The sequence below is a fragment of the Anoplopoma fimbria genome, chromosome 7 (genome assembly GCF_027596085.1).
Source record: "Anoplopoma fimbria isolate UVic2021 breed Golden Eagle Sablefish chromosome 7, Afim_UVic_2022, whole genome shotgun sequence".
Lineage (NCBI taxonomy): Eukaryota > Metazoa > Chordata > Actinopteri > Perciformes > Anoplopomatidae > Anoplopoma > Anoplopoma fimbria.
The window spans coordinates 13625837-13639963 of record NC_072455.1 but is presented as its reverse complement, the minus strand read 5'-3'; the positions used below and the strand labels follow the sequence as shown (position 1 = coordinate 13639963).

The 14127-nt window shown below is 38.4% G+C and overlaps 2 protein-coding genes across 2 annotated transcripts; one reads left to right on the top strand and one right to left on the bottom strand.

The window, feature by feature from the left end:
- Positions 1-3780: 3780 nt before the first annotated feature.
- LOC129093160 (V-set and immunoglobulin domain-containing protein 2-like) lies at positions 3781-7677 on the bottom strand. Its single transcript, XM_054601077.1, has 3 exons — positions 7567-7677; positions 4738-5107; positions 3781-4345 (listed from the first exon to the last, which is right to left on the bottom strand). The coding sequence occupies exons 1-3, from the start codon at positions 7675-7677 to the stop codon at positions 3894-3896; spliced, it is 933 nt and encodes a 310-aa protein (XP_054457052.1). The 3' UTR covers positions 3781-3893.
- A 3014-nt stretch (positions 7678-10691) lies between these two features.
- On the top strand, positions 10692-13769 carry LOC129093159 (uncharacterized). Its single transcript, XM_054601076.1, has 6 exons — positions 10692-10764; positions 10908-11255; positions 11454-11495; positions 11692-11838; positions 12399-12506; positions 13741-13769. Exons 1-6 carry the CDS (start codon positions 10719-10721, stop codon positions 13767-13769), a joined length of 720 nt encoding a protein of 239 aa, XP_054457051.1. The 5' UTR covers positions 10692-10718.
- Positions 13770-14127: the final 358 nt, after the last annotated feature.

The window sequence follows — 14127 nt, the reverse complement described above, 5'->3', positions numbered from 1 at the left end:
CAGACATCACATACACAGCGAGGACAAAGCCACCACAGAACACTCTTCACATGTTGTTTATTGTGCATTCTGCCACAAAGCCGGAGATGTAAGAAGCTTTTTGCTGTTCACAGTACAGAGAGGAGATCTCACAACATGTTGTGTCTTTGTGTCTGTGGTAACAGGCAGGATGTCAATTCTTCTCCCTATAGACTAAGGTGGGTTTGTTGGGTGATAAGATAGGAACTGCTGCATAATGTTACTTTGTTTTCTCTTGCCCTGACATAATATAACTAGATGGAAAAAAGAGCTTTGAATCTGAGCAATAGATCCTATGCAGATTAAATTAAGCAAGTATTTGATGGGTGTTAAGATCCTTTACTAAGTTAGAAGCAGAGATGCAACAATGTGAGTGCAAGAATTGCATTTACAGGGGAACAAGTGAAGATGAGTGAGATCGAGAGCAGTCCTAATCAGCCTGTCAGAACGGATAGCGTCTCCTGTGGCTCTGGAGGAGTTTTGTCAAGCTTTGGTTTTGAAGACAGCTTTTGCAATTTACAAAATAGTCATTCACCAGGCAGTCTGGGTCTAATGAAAAGATGCTATTGAGCTGCAATGTGGGAAACGTAGGAAATTTACTTACAGTGTACAGTAAGCTCATCTTCACAGGAGGCTTTTCCGCCGTGTCGTAGTTTAAATTGATCCCAAACATTTAAAGTAAGAATAATCATTTTACTAAAACCTGTCACTTAAGAAAATATTAATTTATACAAGTGGGACAGATAACAGTAATAGCTGCAAAAATGCTCAATACTCAAAACTAATTCAAAGTTATCAAAATATATGATTATGATTCATCAAACCCAACAGTCTCTCACTCACAAAATGTACATTAAATCAAAGATCAATCAGATTCAGAGGTGTGAAAATCAAATGTCTCTTTATCAAATAAATGTGTGTGTGTGTGTGTGTGTGTGTGTGTGTGTGTGTGTGTGTGTGTGTGTGTGTGTGTGTGTGTGTGTGTGTGTGTGTGTGTGTTGGGTAGAGGGAATTTGGCTATGGGTAGAATATGAGGGTTACATTAACTTGAGGCAGGAGAATATGAGACGACAGTAGAGTTGCAGGAATAGAAACTTACTTTGACTTGGGAAGGTTCAACAAAGACAAGGAAGTCCACAACCACATCCGAGAAAGCTGAACACGTTTTAGCCAAACCCGGGGGGGATCAGCACATTTCCAGCAGCACATTGTTGCTCAGGGAACTCAGGGAAATCCAGCCGGACAACTGCCACTCTGTTTACTTTTATAATTTACTTTCTTATTTTGCAGCAAATATTTCCAGAAACTGGATTCAACTTTAGGGATCCTTTAGCCACTCTGCCTCCTCTTTCTGTTCTTCTCCATGCTTACTTTGTTAGTTTGTTTGCCCTTCCCCCAGCTCACAGGTGTGTCCCATTTATCACTTTCCCCACCTTCCCTTCCTGGCAAGGTTGAAAAGGGCTAATCCGTACTTCTTCTTTTCACCCTGTCGACTGCAGCCGTCCACACAGGCCGTGTGACGGGTAACATTTTATTAAGGTTTACACACACAACTGTGGCCCAAAGCGTGTTATAGGCTTTGGGTCTATTTTCTTCAGTTTTTTTAATTGTGTAGTTGTCTCTGAGCACTGCCAAAATGCAGGTGACCTTCACTCAATACTGTGCCTGGATGCACCTTGTATTGAAGCTGATGCTGCTGTATGCTTCTGACATGTTGCTTTAAATGCAGGTACCAAGCTTCAGCACTCTTAGTTTTAACTAAATAAACTTAACTTTAACCTGCTACATATCTACATTCTACATGCTTGGACTGCAGGCCGTTCTCCACTTATAACTAAATAATAAGGAATACCATGTATCCTAATATGTCTTTAATACCACAGTGGATCCAGGACTGAGATATTTAACTTGGTACGTCAAAATCACAACATATCATCTCAGAAGCCATATAATATATCAGTTCGCTTAAATGAAAATGACTTTCTGGGGGTTGATTCACACATTACAAGATATAGAATATATTCTTTCGGTTGCCCACTTGGGTAGAGAATGCTTTATTGGAGGTTAAATCGGATTTCTTTGACTATATTCATTCATTCAGGTGATCCATTTGGGGTTTTTTTAAGCTTTTTTATCTCCGCCAAGGGTTAGCCTGGGTGGATGATGTTTTTGGTTGTGTGCATGTGTGTATCTTACTGTCATATTAAATATTTTTTGTCACTCCTGTCTCTCATGTCTTTTCTGATTCCAACAAAACAAGATGGCAGTGGCTAAATTGCCAAACTCGTGGCATCAAAACAGTAGAACTCGTGGCATCGTAACCCTAACCCTAACTTAATATGTGTCATCACGGTGACGTCCACTACTTTTATACAGCCTATGGTAATTTGTGTTGACTATTTAATTAGTCTTCAATTTGTTCACCTGAACAGTTCCTTGTGGTGCAGACCAATTATTGATGTAACTAGTTCTCAAGTACACATGTGAGTGTTGAGTGTCTTTTTCTTTGTCTTTTAAAAGTTAGTTTTAAATAATTAAAATATGTAAATAAAATAAAAAATAATACCCCCATGACCATACATTTGGAGTTTTATGTGGAATTAATCCACATATACGGTTTTATTCAGTATATGCAGAATAAAAAACCCTGTTGCTATTAATCATAGTAGTAGTAGTAGTAGTAGTAGTAGTAGGTCACTGATAATGGTCTAAGCATGTAGTCCTGTCTTACAAATAAGTAAAAGAAGCAACAAAAATGATGGAGTATTCAGTTATTCATCTAACAAAGACAACCTGCAAAACAACGGAACATATTTCTTTTCATTTGTTGTACTAAAATGATGTTTGTGTTAAAGCTGCGGAAAAAGAAAGTAAGTGGACAAAGAGTGTGTAATTATGTAAATTTGTTCAGTGAGAAAATGTATTTTGTGTTACGTTATGATCAATGACACTTCAGCCTCATCACAGAAAAGCTTTCAGAGTCAGTATATTTTCATAGCAATCTTGTGGTCGTCAGTGGAGAACTCTCTATACATTGGAAGAGTCTGGTGCCTATTGAAGACCCTGTGCTCTCCTTGTGTTTGGATGCTGGTGGTTTCAAGCAGGATGTCCTCATATTGTTGCAAGTAAGTTTGTGTAACTCCACCACTAAGACTTTCAGTGGATCACAGGAACCTATCTTTGTGATCAAACTATATCTGTAGAAGCAGCAGTTCAGGGATTTTCCACAACAAAATGTGTTTAATAACACAGCTTGTGGGTAATGTTGCGCTGCGGTTAGAAAATCTGAACAAAGTTTTAGGGTTAATAAGACAATAGATTCAAAGTACTATCACTGCTGCTGACATTTTGTATTGCCTTTTTGTTGATGTTCACAAATTCATTGAATGCTTCAACTAGAATAATTCACTCAGTAGAAAGCAGAACTCCGCCAAGTGTGTCTGCAAGTCGCCGCAACAGATACACTCTCACTTTAACTCATGCAGCTGTCTTCACAGGATCTGTGCATGTTGAGAGTAGTCAGAAGTCAGTAGTCAATGACGTTATAAACCATCAATAAAATATATTTTCAAAAAGTGTTACTCACCCCGACCACCAGAGGTCCTTGTGCATACAGTCAAAAATGAGCATAAAAAATATTAGGCTAATGGGTCCAGCAGTATGAAAGATTAGCCATGGACCGACAGAGAGATACGCACATGCATGAACATGACCGAATACATAATCTCCACAAACGAACAGTAGCTTTGTCAAAGGTGCCTTTATTGAGAAAATTGTAGTACAGTTAAACAACAAAATACTGTCTCATTTTTTATTTATTTTTATGATATCGTAACTGAATGATATATCCTGAGTAAATCTCTGCATTTAAGACTTCAACAGCTTTTACTGATATAAACCAGGAGACAAAAAGTTACAAAGAACACGAGAATCGCAGTTCTAATGATGGAGAGCCAGACTAAGGTTCTCATCTGTGCCCTTTGGTCTTCACCATCACCTTTGACAAGCAGCTTGCTTCCATTACCAAACATCACCTCCACACAGGAGGCCACAGCACAGTAGTAGGTTCCAGCATCTGAGGAGCTCAGGTTCTTCTTCTGCCAATGGTAGACGCAGCTCTGAGAAGGAGATCCTGGTGGTGTGGAGACATGTTTACACTGATCCCCGCGTGTGTGAAGGACACCTTGGCCAGATCCGTGTCGGAACCAGTAAACACTGTGTTCTCCATCACAGGTCCCAGAGTGTGCGGTACATTTGAAAGTCACAGTTCCTCCTGGCTGGATGGTCTCAGATACTGGCCACTGGACTATTTCTTCAAGGCTGGCTCCTACAATCCAGAGAAAATAAGGCTTTATTTGTATTGGATCTTTGGAGACATAAAGTGTTTGTAGGGTGTTTCATTTTTCTTGAAAAAAAATAGTTTACTATGAAAAATTCGCTTTTTTAGATTCATTTTCTGTGAAAATATATGAAAACCAATCACTCTAATAAACAGCATACTTCAGTTTTACAAGTGTTAATTGTAAAGTTCACATGACTATAAAAATCAAGTTTTTTATAATCTATGGTGCATATTTACTTTTTTTTAAACACTATAAGCAATTCAATATGGACAATTTTGCAAATACATAAGGTGATTAAAAAAAACTCAAGTCAAATGATTTGTTACCTCTGCATTTCATCTAAAGTCAAAGCCAATGAAAAATAATAACAAGATACCTTTGACGCTTAGAAAGATCCCCTCTCCAAATTCTGCCGTGTTGGAGTGAGTGCTTCCACAGAAGTATGTGGCTGAATCTGATAAATGGACGTCAGAGATGTTTAAATGATTCATCCCTTCCTTCCTTTGCACAGAGAAACGAGGGTTCTTCTCCAACCAGGGGAAGACTTTGGATGGGTTATCATACTTGTAAAAATTAGACAGGAGCTCAGGTTTGCCTCCTAAGGTTTGTCGATACCAGGAGAAGTGCATTGCCACTTGGGTATTGTAGAAACAATGTAAAGTCACATTGTCCCCAACATTGGTGGATATAATCCCAGTATCCTGTTTCACTGCGGCCGACTGGATCCCTGCCGACAGGTGACCTAGCTCAAAAAGAGACAATGTTATAGAAGCATAAGCTCACATTTCATTTTTTGGCCTTATTAGACACGCATACACTGAAAATATTGTATATGAAGAGACTTACATACTCCACAGATGATCATATACAGGTGCATGTCAGAGGTCTCAAGAACGAAAAGGTTTGATCGAAAGAGCAGACACCAGCTCAGAAATGGGGTTACGTTTGATTGGTTGCTAAGAGGGTCAAACTGTGTGACACTTAAAAACATCCGTTTTGCTGTCAGTGGAAATTAACTAACATTAGCATTGCAAAACATTTCAAATGCAGTTTATTCTAAACTTCTCTTCAACGCAGGTTTACAGTTTACAGAAAGTGAGATTAGAAATTATAACTTCTTCTGAAGCCACACTGGATTATATTGTAAATAAATAAGTTTATGCAATTTTGTATATTTTTAAATGTTTTTTTACAAAATCATTTGGTTCTACTGCTATATTTGATTTTGAGCCAGACACCATGGTGAGCACAAAGGAACTTCCCTCCTTCAGCAGAGGAATGTGAAAACAACCACAGACAGACAGACAGACAGACAGACAGACAGACAGACAGACAGACAGACAGACAGACAGACAGACAGACAGACAGACAGACAGACAGACAGACGTGTGCAAAGTGAAGCTCAAACATCTTACTGAGGTTACAATAACCAAAATGGAGCTCAGAGTGTTTATTGCAATGGTAAAGAAAGAGCAGGCCATGGTAGCTAGAGACCTGTAGTGCCACCTCGAGGGGACAAGTTGAATTTATGTGTTGAGGACAAGTCAACTGTTTACATAAGAAGAGGGAGAATGGCAGTGTGCACATGAGCAGTGGCTCCTCTGATCTGATAAAAGCAGCTGTGGGTACCTAACGTGCTGTCTGTAGCTGTTTGTTCTACACACATGGTCAACACCTCCATCGGCCACTTCTTACGCCGTGTAGGATCCACTCATTATACTATGTATTATCTTTTCAAAATAAACTTCTAATATAAGTTTAATAAATGTTTAAATTTACATGGTTAGGTTTAAGCAATAAAATGATGGTTGTCACGTAACTTACATGTGTGGCGTTAGTTAAGTGTGTAAGTAACGTAACAAAGTAGCATTGACACAAAAGGGTTTACATTGAAGCAGCCTCAGTAGGTACTGATATTGAATTATTCTGGGCAGGAAATATTTGATTCTCTATGTTATCAAGAGACCCATCTTTGTTTTTTTTTACCTGCATATTGGTGGTATTGATTTAGATGTTTTAATGTTTCATAGCTGAGGAGTAAAGCTTTAGGTTTCCATGCAAAACCAAAGAGAAGCTGCAGGCCTGCATGTGAGAGAGAGCTGGAGCCAAATGTTGTGTATGCTGCCACCAGATAGACTAAGGAGGCAACTGGAACTGATGCTTTGTCATATTATTCTGCTGGTGTGTTTTGTGTGGTTATTTGGTGGAAGGAGCCACTGGCAAGAAATACCTTATGAATCATTATTCTGTATTTATTCGCTTACGTTTCTTTGCTATTTGTCTTATTTGTGGAAGAGCAAAAAAGAGCGTTGTTAATGCCTGATGGAGGAGGAGTTAGAAATGTCATTGACTTCATTTGTGGAGGGAGGGACATATACATCACTTGTTTGACAGGAAGAAACAGCCAGTGTGGTTTGATACCACTGAGGTCATAATCCTCAGAAGTCACAGCTCTGTGGACACCATGAGAGGAAGCTGAGAAAACTGGCCAACTTGTATAAATAAAATGAAACAAGCTGCAGCATTTAGACTTTTATGAGAAATAGTGGAGGAAGAAAGATAATAATAAAATTAACCAGCTTTACATGCACAAAATAATCTGGTTTCTGCCATTATTCCTAAAGAAAATATATTCCTACTAAAGTGTTTTTCATGGCTAAAGAAAAATTAAAAGTCCACTTATACCCGAGTTTAAAATTCACCCATGCATACTCTGATTGACTTCCAGAAATGTAGGCTTTTCTGTCAGGCATGCATCTCTACCTCCACCCTGCAAACTGTTGGCTAGTTGGTTTGTGTACAACGCACAAAGCTAGCCTGGCGTAAACAAAAATTGTTTGCGCAATTGAGGAAGATCCTTGAATTCTGTTGTTTCAATCCAGCTTTTTTAATGTAATACCTCAAAATGTGCAAAGACATACAGGAATGGAAACATGGATTTGTCTGTATGAGTCAAAAATAAAATCTGCACCACAGGAAGAGTTCAGCAGTGACCACAAACATCAAAATAATACATTTCCACACAGACAATAATAACGTTCCTATAAAACATTATAGCCTCTTCTGACATTGGGAAATCACTTCACATATAATCAATTTACACAAACGCATTCAACCACTTTACCTTCACTCACACTACGTCAGCATCTGCATTCAAAACTGAATGAAGAGGCCTGATGCAACGGCTCCATTTTTGCCAGAGTACTCTGCTCTCAATATTGAATGTGCTCAGCCACAACAGAGTCGACAGTCTTGCTAGAAGCTCCTTGAGGCTGCACTTAGGCACAGCGTTGCTTTGAGCCAGGTACATCAGCATGCTAACCTGATGACACAGTGTCAATGTCCGGGGTTATACAATTTCATTGCATCATTTCATGGCAATCCATCCAACAGCTGCTGAGCCATTGGACTTCATCCACTGGGGACCATGAGAATAACAATTCTTTTAATAGTTGTTGAGATATTTCAGTCTGGACCAAAGTGCTGGGCCGATTGACCGACAGAACAATCTCCATTTCACAGTTAAAAAAAACACCATTCATTAAAAATTGTCAACAACAATTCCATCCCCTTGTCTTTTGTGAAACTTAAGGAGTTATTTATGCTGCCAGCAGATAGACTCAGGAAGACTCTGTAACTGTAGAGCTTATGCTTTATCATGTTAATCTACTTCCTGTAGTTATGGTCAGTTTGCAACTTCCTCCTTGTGTGTCTTTCTGTCTTGCTCTCTGCAAAAAGTCTCTGTCTTGATAAAATCAAACTTACTCATATGGAGAATGATTAACAAATCATCACTTCACAGGAAGAGACTCCATTGTGTGTGGTCTGAGCACAACTAACACAAATGTTAGGAGGTCAAAGCTTTGTAGCAAAGTATAAAAAGAAAAAACCTGCAAACTGACCTGAATGTTTTTAAATAAATCAGCCTCTGCATTGGTACAGATGGGAAATGAGTCAAAAACAACAAAAGTCACGGGCCTTAGTCATCAAATGACTTGCTGTTTTCAAAGATCATCAATACAAAAAGTTGTCATCACTTCCCTAGTGCCCATTTTACAAGCCATGTTGTACAGTATAGTTTGTGGTAAAGGTTGTGTAGCCTGCATTAGACTTAAGCTTAAAAGGATAGGTGCTGGTCATGTCATTACTTTCAGTCTAAAACTAGGCTTCCATACTGATTTATAGCCAGCGACCACAGCAATAGAAATGCTGTCTGCTGAAGAAGTGAGGCCTCAACAGCCACTGCATAAATGTCTGCTACAGTAGATATGCAGTGTTAACAGCGTAGGGAATCTAATTTAGTAAAAAAATACAATTGAAGTCACTGTATTATTTTCTTTTAAATGTGGCACACTGTATTTTTCTCTATTTGACTGTATGCTGACTTTTAAAGATCTCAACTCTATTGTTAACTGATAAAGTGGATGTGCATATGAAAAATACAAAGCGGAAGCTTTCTGCTCTGGCTGTGTTTTCATGCACATGTGGGAACCAACAAGTGTTGTGCCTCCTCCCCCCTGTCATTTTCCACTGTGGTGAACACTTTGTGTATCAGCAAAAGCAACAGGAAGACTGGCCTTCAGCTCTCTGCAATAAAACCACAAGCTAACAAACGCTTTAATAACTTGTCTAAAAATGTGAACAAACTATTAGAGTCCGGCAGCATCTTAATCTCTTCTCAAACTGTCCCTCTTTGCCAACGACACTGACCGATTTCCTCACACTCATTTGGCTCTTTCACCCATAAGCATCAGCATCTTGCAGCAAAGGTGCCTTGAGCAGCCTCATACTTGCACGGCCAGATGACAGTATCGTCCCCATTTAGCTGAAACACCTACAAGTGTACTGCACAGCTCAACAGAGACTAAATCTGAGTTTTATTGGGGTGCATTTTGTTTTCGGTCTCCACTTTAATGAATTAATAAAAATGTTGAGAGCAGTGTGTGACTACTTTGTAGTGATGTTGATTTGTTTTCTCTTGAGCCCCTGGTGATCCAGCAGTTGTAAAGGGTTAACTGGACGTCAGTCAAAGACACAACGTACACTTTGATGGCCTTGAAATGACTGCGTACCATTCTCCCATTCGCATGAGGGCTTCTCCCCTTCCATTTGGTGATTCCCAAACAGCTGAGTCTTTCTCAACAGGAACAGCTTTGTCTGGAAGACAGTGATACAGCAAGACAAACAGCAAATCAAAACATCAGCAAATCAAAACGACAGCAAACAAGGAGAAGTTAACAAAAATGTGATCAATTTTAAAGGTGATAAAGGGCAAATTAGGAAAAAAGTAATGACTATAAGCATGTTCCGAATAAATTCCTGGTTCTCTCGACAATTAATGATACTGTTACGAGTTCCCCTTCCTGATTTTTTGAAGCTTGACACTCAGTATTAAAATTAAGATCTATTTTAATTTAATCTGCATTCAGTGTAGAGTTTGGTCCACAACCTATGACGTTGCTCAAAAAATGGGTTTGCCTTTTCAAGGAAATATATAGCAAAAGGCACAATTTCTAAATAAACGTGTGACTTTCTTTAAACAATACTACTGGGTGGCATTCTGAATCACTAGCAAAAGCTGATTGCTCAATACATTGTCTCTATACAATTGCATTATGTTCCCTTGTGTTTAGGGCCATGGTGTAATTGATGGACTACAACAAAAAATGGCCGGTCCATAGAACAACAATAGAATACAACAATTTGGAATGCAGACTATTATATACTAACACATCACAATGCACCAAGTTCATTCATCCATGGCCAAATAAGCAGGGTACTTTAAACAATGTCATGGTTGCTGTAGCATCGCAAGAACCATCCATGAATGTTCCTATTAAATATCAGCATCCAAACACAGCATTTATAGAGAGCATCCACTACTAAAGCATGACGTGTGGCCACTATAGAATACTTGACAAATCCCAGCGACAACATGTGGCAGCTACTTTCAGGGCCTCAGGTGGATGTGCTTCCAATATATCATCTGGCTGACTACAGCACATACGTGTTCCCTTCAGAGGGAAACAATATCATCCATCTAAACACTGCCAGGCATTAACATGTTAACTTAGTTCTTGGTCGTTTCTTCCTCAATACATCTTTGTTAACCATGGTATTTTATGTACTTTGGTGTGAAGATATTCATGATGTCATGACATTCTGTGAAAGATAATTTTATCTCGTACTCTTGAGGCGGAGCGTTTGCATCAACACTATTTTCCTGGAAGCATTAATGTGGTCAGTTTGAGAAGCAGGATGGGAAACTAAAAACACGCCCCACCTCTTAACGTTGAAAGCAGACTTACTGAAGCACAGTTCAGTTGTGGACATTGCTGAGCTTCAGTCACACGCACCATGAAGAACTTTACCTTGATAACAGCTTTAAGTCTCTGCAGCTTCAGTGAGTACAACCGCATTCATGTCATTGGTAACTTTAACCCACCAGAATTTAAAACTATTTACATGTATTTAAAAGTTTATTTGAAGCAACTTTTCATGTTCCTTTTGTTTAAATGAGTGAAAATCTTCTGTTGTCTCTATCAGTTTCAGGCTTGATGTCGGTCTCAGTGTCAGAGTTTAAAACTGTGGAGGTCCAGGCTGGTGGAGAAGTCACACTGCAGTCTGCCAAAATGTCCAATTATGATTCTGTGATTTTCTGGTTCAGACTGGTGAACAGATCCAAGGCCAGCTGCATCTCTGTCATGATCAACTCTGGTCAAAATGTGTCATACTATGAGGGATTTCGAAATGAAAAATTTGAAATGAGAACCAACATCACCACTGTCTCTCTCAAAATCCAAAAAGTGGATTTATCTGACTCTGGAATATATTTCTGTGTATTTTACCAAAGTGGGCGTCCTCAGTTCAGTGTGATACATTTAAATGTTAAAGGTAAGGTCATTCTAAAGTCTTTAGCTTATTTTGTAGACGTTGTTCAGTTAAGTCTTTTTCTGCTTGCATTGCAACATATTTAATAATAAGTGAATATGTTGATGTTGTTGATAATGAGAATTTTCATGTATGCAACAAAATAAAAATGTTGATGTAAATCTGACAAGTTAAGGACTGATCTCTTCATTCCATTAAAAGGCAGCGGTGAACCAAATGATGACGGGGACAACAAGTGTAAAAGTAAGTTTCCCCTAAAGAGTTCTATCATTGTGCAGATTATCAAGTGTTTAAAGGTAAAACAGTTTAGTTAAATTCAGTTTGACTAAACTGTTTTACTTTAAAAGTTTATTTAAAGTAAATGTGCATGTTCCTTTTGTTTAATTGAGAGAAAATCTTCTGTTGTCTCTATCCGTTTCTGGCTTGATGTCTGTCTCAGTGTCAGAGTGTCAGACTGTGGAGGTCCAGGCTGGTGGAAAAGTCACACTGCAGTCTGCCAACATGTCCCATTATGATTCTACAACATTCTGGTTCAGACTGGTGAACACATCCAAGGCCAGCTGCATCTCTGTCATGTCCGACTCTGGTAAAGAAGCTTCATACTGTGAGGGATTTCCAAATGGAATTTTTGAAATGAGAACCAACATCACCACTCTCGCTCTCAAAATCCAAAAAGTGAATTCATCTGACTCTGGAATATATTTCTGTGGATTTTACCAAAGTGGGAGTCCTCAGTTCAGTGTGATACATTTAAATGTTGAAGGTAAGGTCATTCTAAAGTCTTTAGCTTCTTTTGGTTAAGTCTTTTTCTGCTTATATTGCAAAATATTTTATGTATTATATTTGATTATATGTTAATAATTATAGGATAATTTGGAATATCATGCATGCCATTTTTTACGTAAATCTGCCAAGTGAAGGACTGATCTCTTCATTCCATAAAAAGGCAGCAGTGAGCCAAATGATGACGGGGACAACAAGTGTCAAAGTAAGTTTCCCCTGAAGAGTTCTATCATTGTGCAGATTATCAAGTGTTTAAAGGTGAAGCAGTTTAGTTAAATTAAGTTTGGCTCATTTTCATTTGAAGCAGGTCTCACTCCTTTTAAGGGAAAATAGAGTCTAACTGAATGATCTTTCTTGTTGAAGCGTCTGACGGAATGACACATCTGTCGACTGTGATCCTGGCCGGTCTGACTGTTTTCCTTGTAATGGTCATCATCGGTCTGGCTGTCAGGAACAGGAAGCTTCAGACAGGTACTCTTTGTTAGGTTTTGTCGTAACTAGAAATTCACTTTAAGTTGTGTCATTACGCTGAAAAAAATTCTAAACTCCCCGTTTACCAAAGACAATGAACTGAGCAGATGTTTTGTTTCTGTCTCTTAGCTAATGAAGAAGAACAGAATCCAGAGCAGAGAGAGGTGAATATAATACTTTTTTATATATATTTTTTATATGTTTCAAATTAACCTGATTGAAAAACACCTGGGACTATATAGTATTGGCCAATATTAACTTATGAACAAATGTAGTTTTCAGCTGTGAAATGTCCTCATACATATCATTGTCACAATCTTTTAAAGAACAAATTTAATGGAGTCTTGGCAACAGCTTTTGTTAATCATATCTTTTTCTAAATTAATATTGTCCAAATATCAAAATGGGTATAGGCCTCAAAAATCCAGTATCTGTGATATATATTGTGGAAATTAAAATCTTGTGAAGTCACCATATTAAGACACATTAAATCCTCTGCTCACAGAACCCGGGCCCTGATGATCTGAGCTACGCAGCAGTGACTTTTCAACAAAACGCAAGAAGAAGAGCGCCGGAGCCAAATGTGATTTATGCTGCTACCAGATAAGACTCAGGAGGAGCTGGAACTGATGCTGGATCACATTAACATGCTTCAGAGCTTTTGTATGGCTTGTTGGTGAGAGGAATAACAACTCTCGCCAAAAGATTTGATTTTGCAATAAAGAGCTGGTGTTCATCCATTTGCAGAAGCATCTCTTTTTATGTTTGGTGTTACGATGTCATGTTACGACAATACCAAAACTAAATTAATAACTTGTTTCTTGTAATAACTAAGTAAATTAATCTGGAGTTTTGCCTACATCCTCTAACGCCAGCAAACTAGCTGTGATCACTAGCTGACTTTAATCTGTCTAAAAGACAGAAATTCTGCAATACGTTGACGTGGAAACAGAATATTTAAATTGTGATGTCACTGTTGCATATTTGATTTAAAAATATACATTCATTTTTAAAGATTGTTTTTTGTATGCATTTATGAATATACATATTGTTGTTGCAGTTTGCATTGTTGTGACAAACAGCACTGACTGTATCTGTGTCTTTACACTTCTGAGCGACTCACACCCTATTTCTTCTTCACATACTCAAGTATCAGCATGTATCAAACTTGTGAAAAGACGCCTGAAGCAGTGTGACATTCTCACATCCTCATATGGAACCATCCTCTCTACAGGCTACATGTTTAAGACACGACAGATCTAAATATGAAGCCCACTTTTTCACACATTCTCTTGTGAAAGAGATTCATAGTGTTAAACTCACATAAAGGTGACATAAATAAATGTTTAAAGAAAGAAAAAAAAGAGCTAATGAGAGTTCAGACCCTGCCAAATTTCTGAAGTGGGAGTGAATGTCGGACCGTCAGATTCAGACCGTTACAGAAATGAAGAGACAGTGATCCAACCAATCCGACGTCGGAAAGGTGTTTCACAACACAACAAATCACAACAGACTGCATGCATCTCAACCATTTTCTTGAGGGTTTTTTAATATCTAAAAACAGACTGTATATTAGAAGTGGACATAGTCACAGTGAAGTCAAAGGCCCAATCCCAATCTC

What these genes read in the sequence shown, in the direction of transcription:
- LOC129093159 (XM_054601076.1), top strand. Translation starts at nt 10,719, where the DNA reads ATGAAGAACTTTACCTTGATAACAGCTTTAAGTCTCTGCAGCTTCA. An exon ending in TTTAAGTCTCTGCAGCTTCA is followed by an intron (nt 10,765 to 10,907) that starts GTGAGTACAACC and finishes TGTCTCTATCAG; the next exon opens with TTTCAGGCTTGATGTCGGTC. An exon ending in GATACATTTAAATGTTAAAG is followed by an intron (nt 11,256 to 11,453) that starts GTAAGGTCATTC and finishes TTCCATTAAAAG; the next exon opens with GCAGCGGTGAACCAAATGAT.
- LOC129093160 (XM_054601077.1), bottom strand. Translation starts at nt 7,677, where the DNA reads ATGCTGATGTACCTGGCTCAAAGCAACGCTGTGCCTAAGTGCAGCCTC. An exon ending in CATTCAATATTGAGAGCAGA is followed by an intron (nt 5,108 to 7,566) that starts GTACTCTGGCAA and finishes TCTCTTTTTGAG; the next exon opens with CTAGGTCACCTGTCGGCAGG. An exon ending in GATCTTTCTAAGCGTCAAAG is followed by an intron (nt 4,346 to 4,737) that starts GTATCTTGTTAT and finishes TCTGGATTGTAG; the next exon opens with GAGCCAGCCTTGAAGAAATA.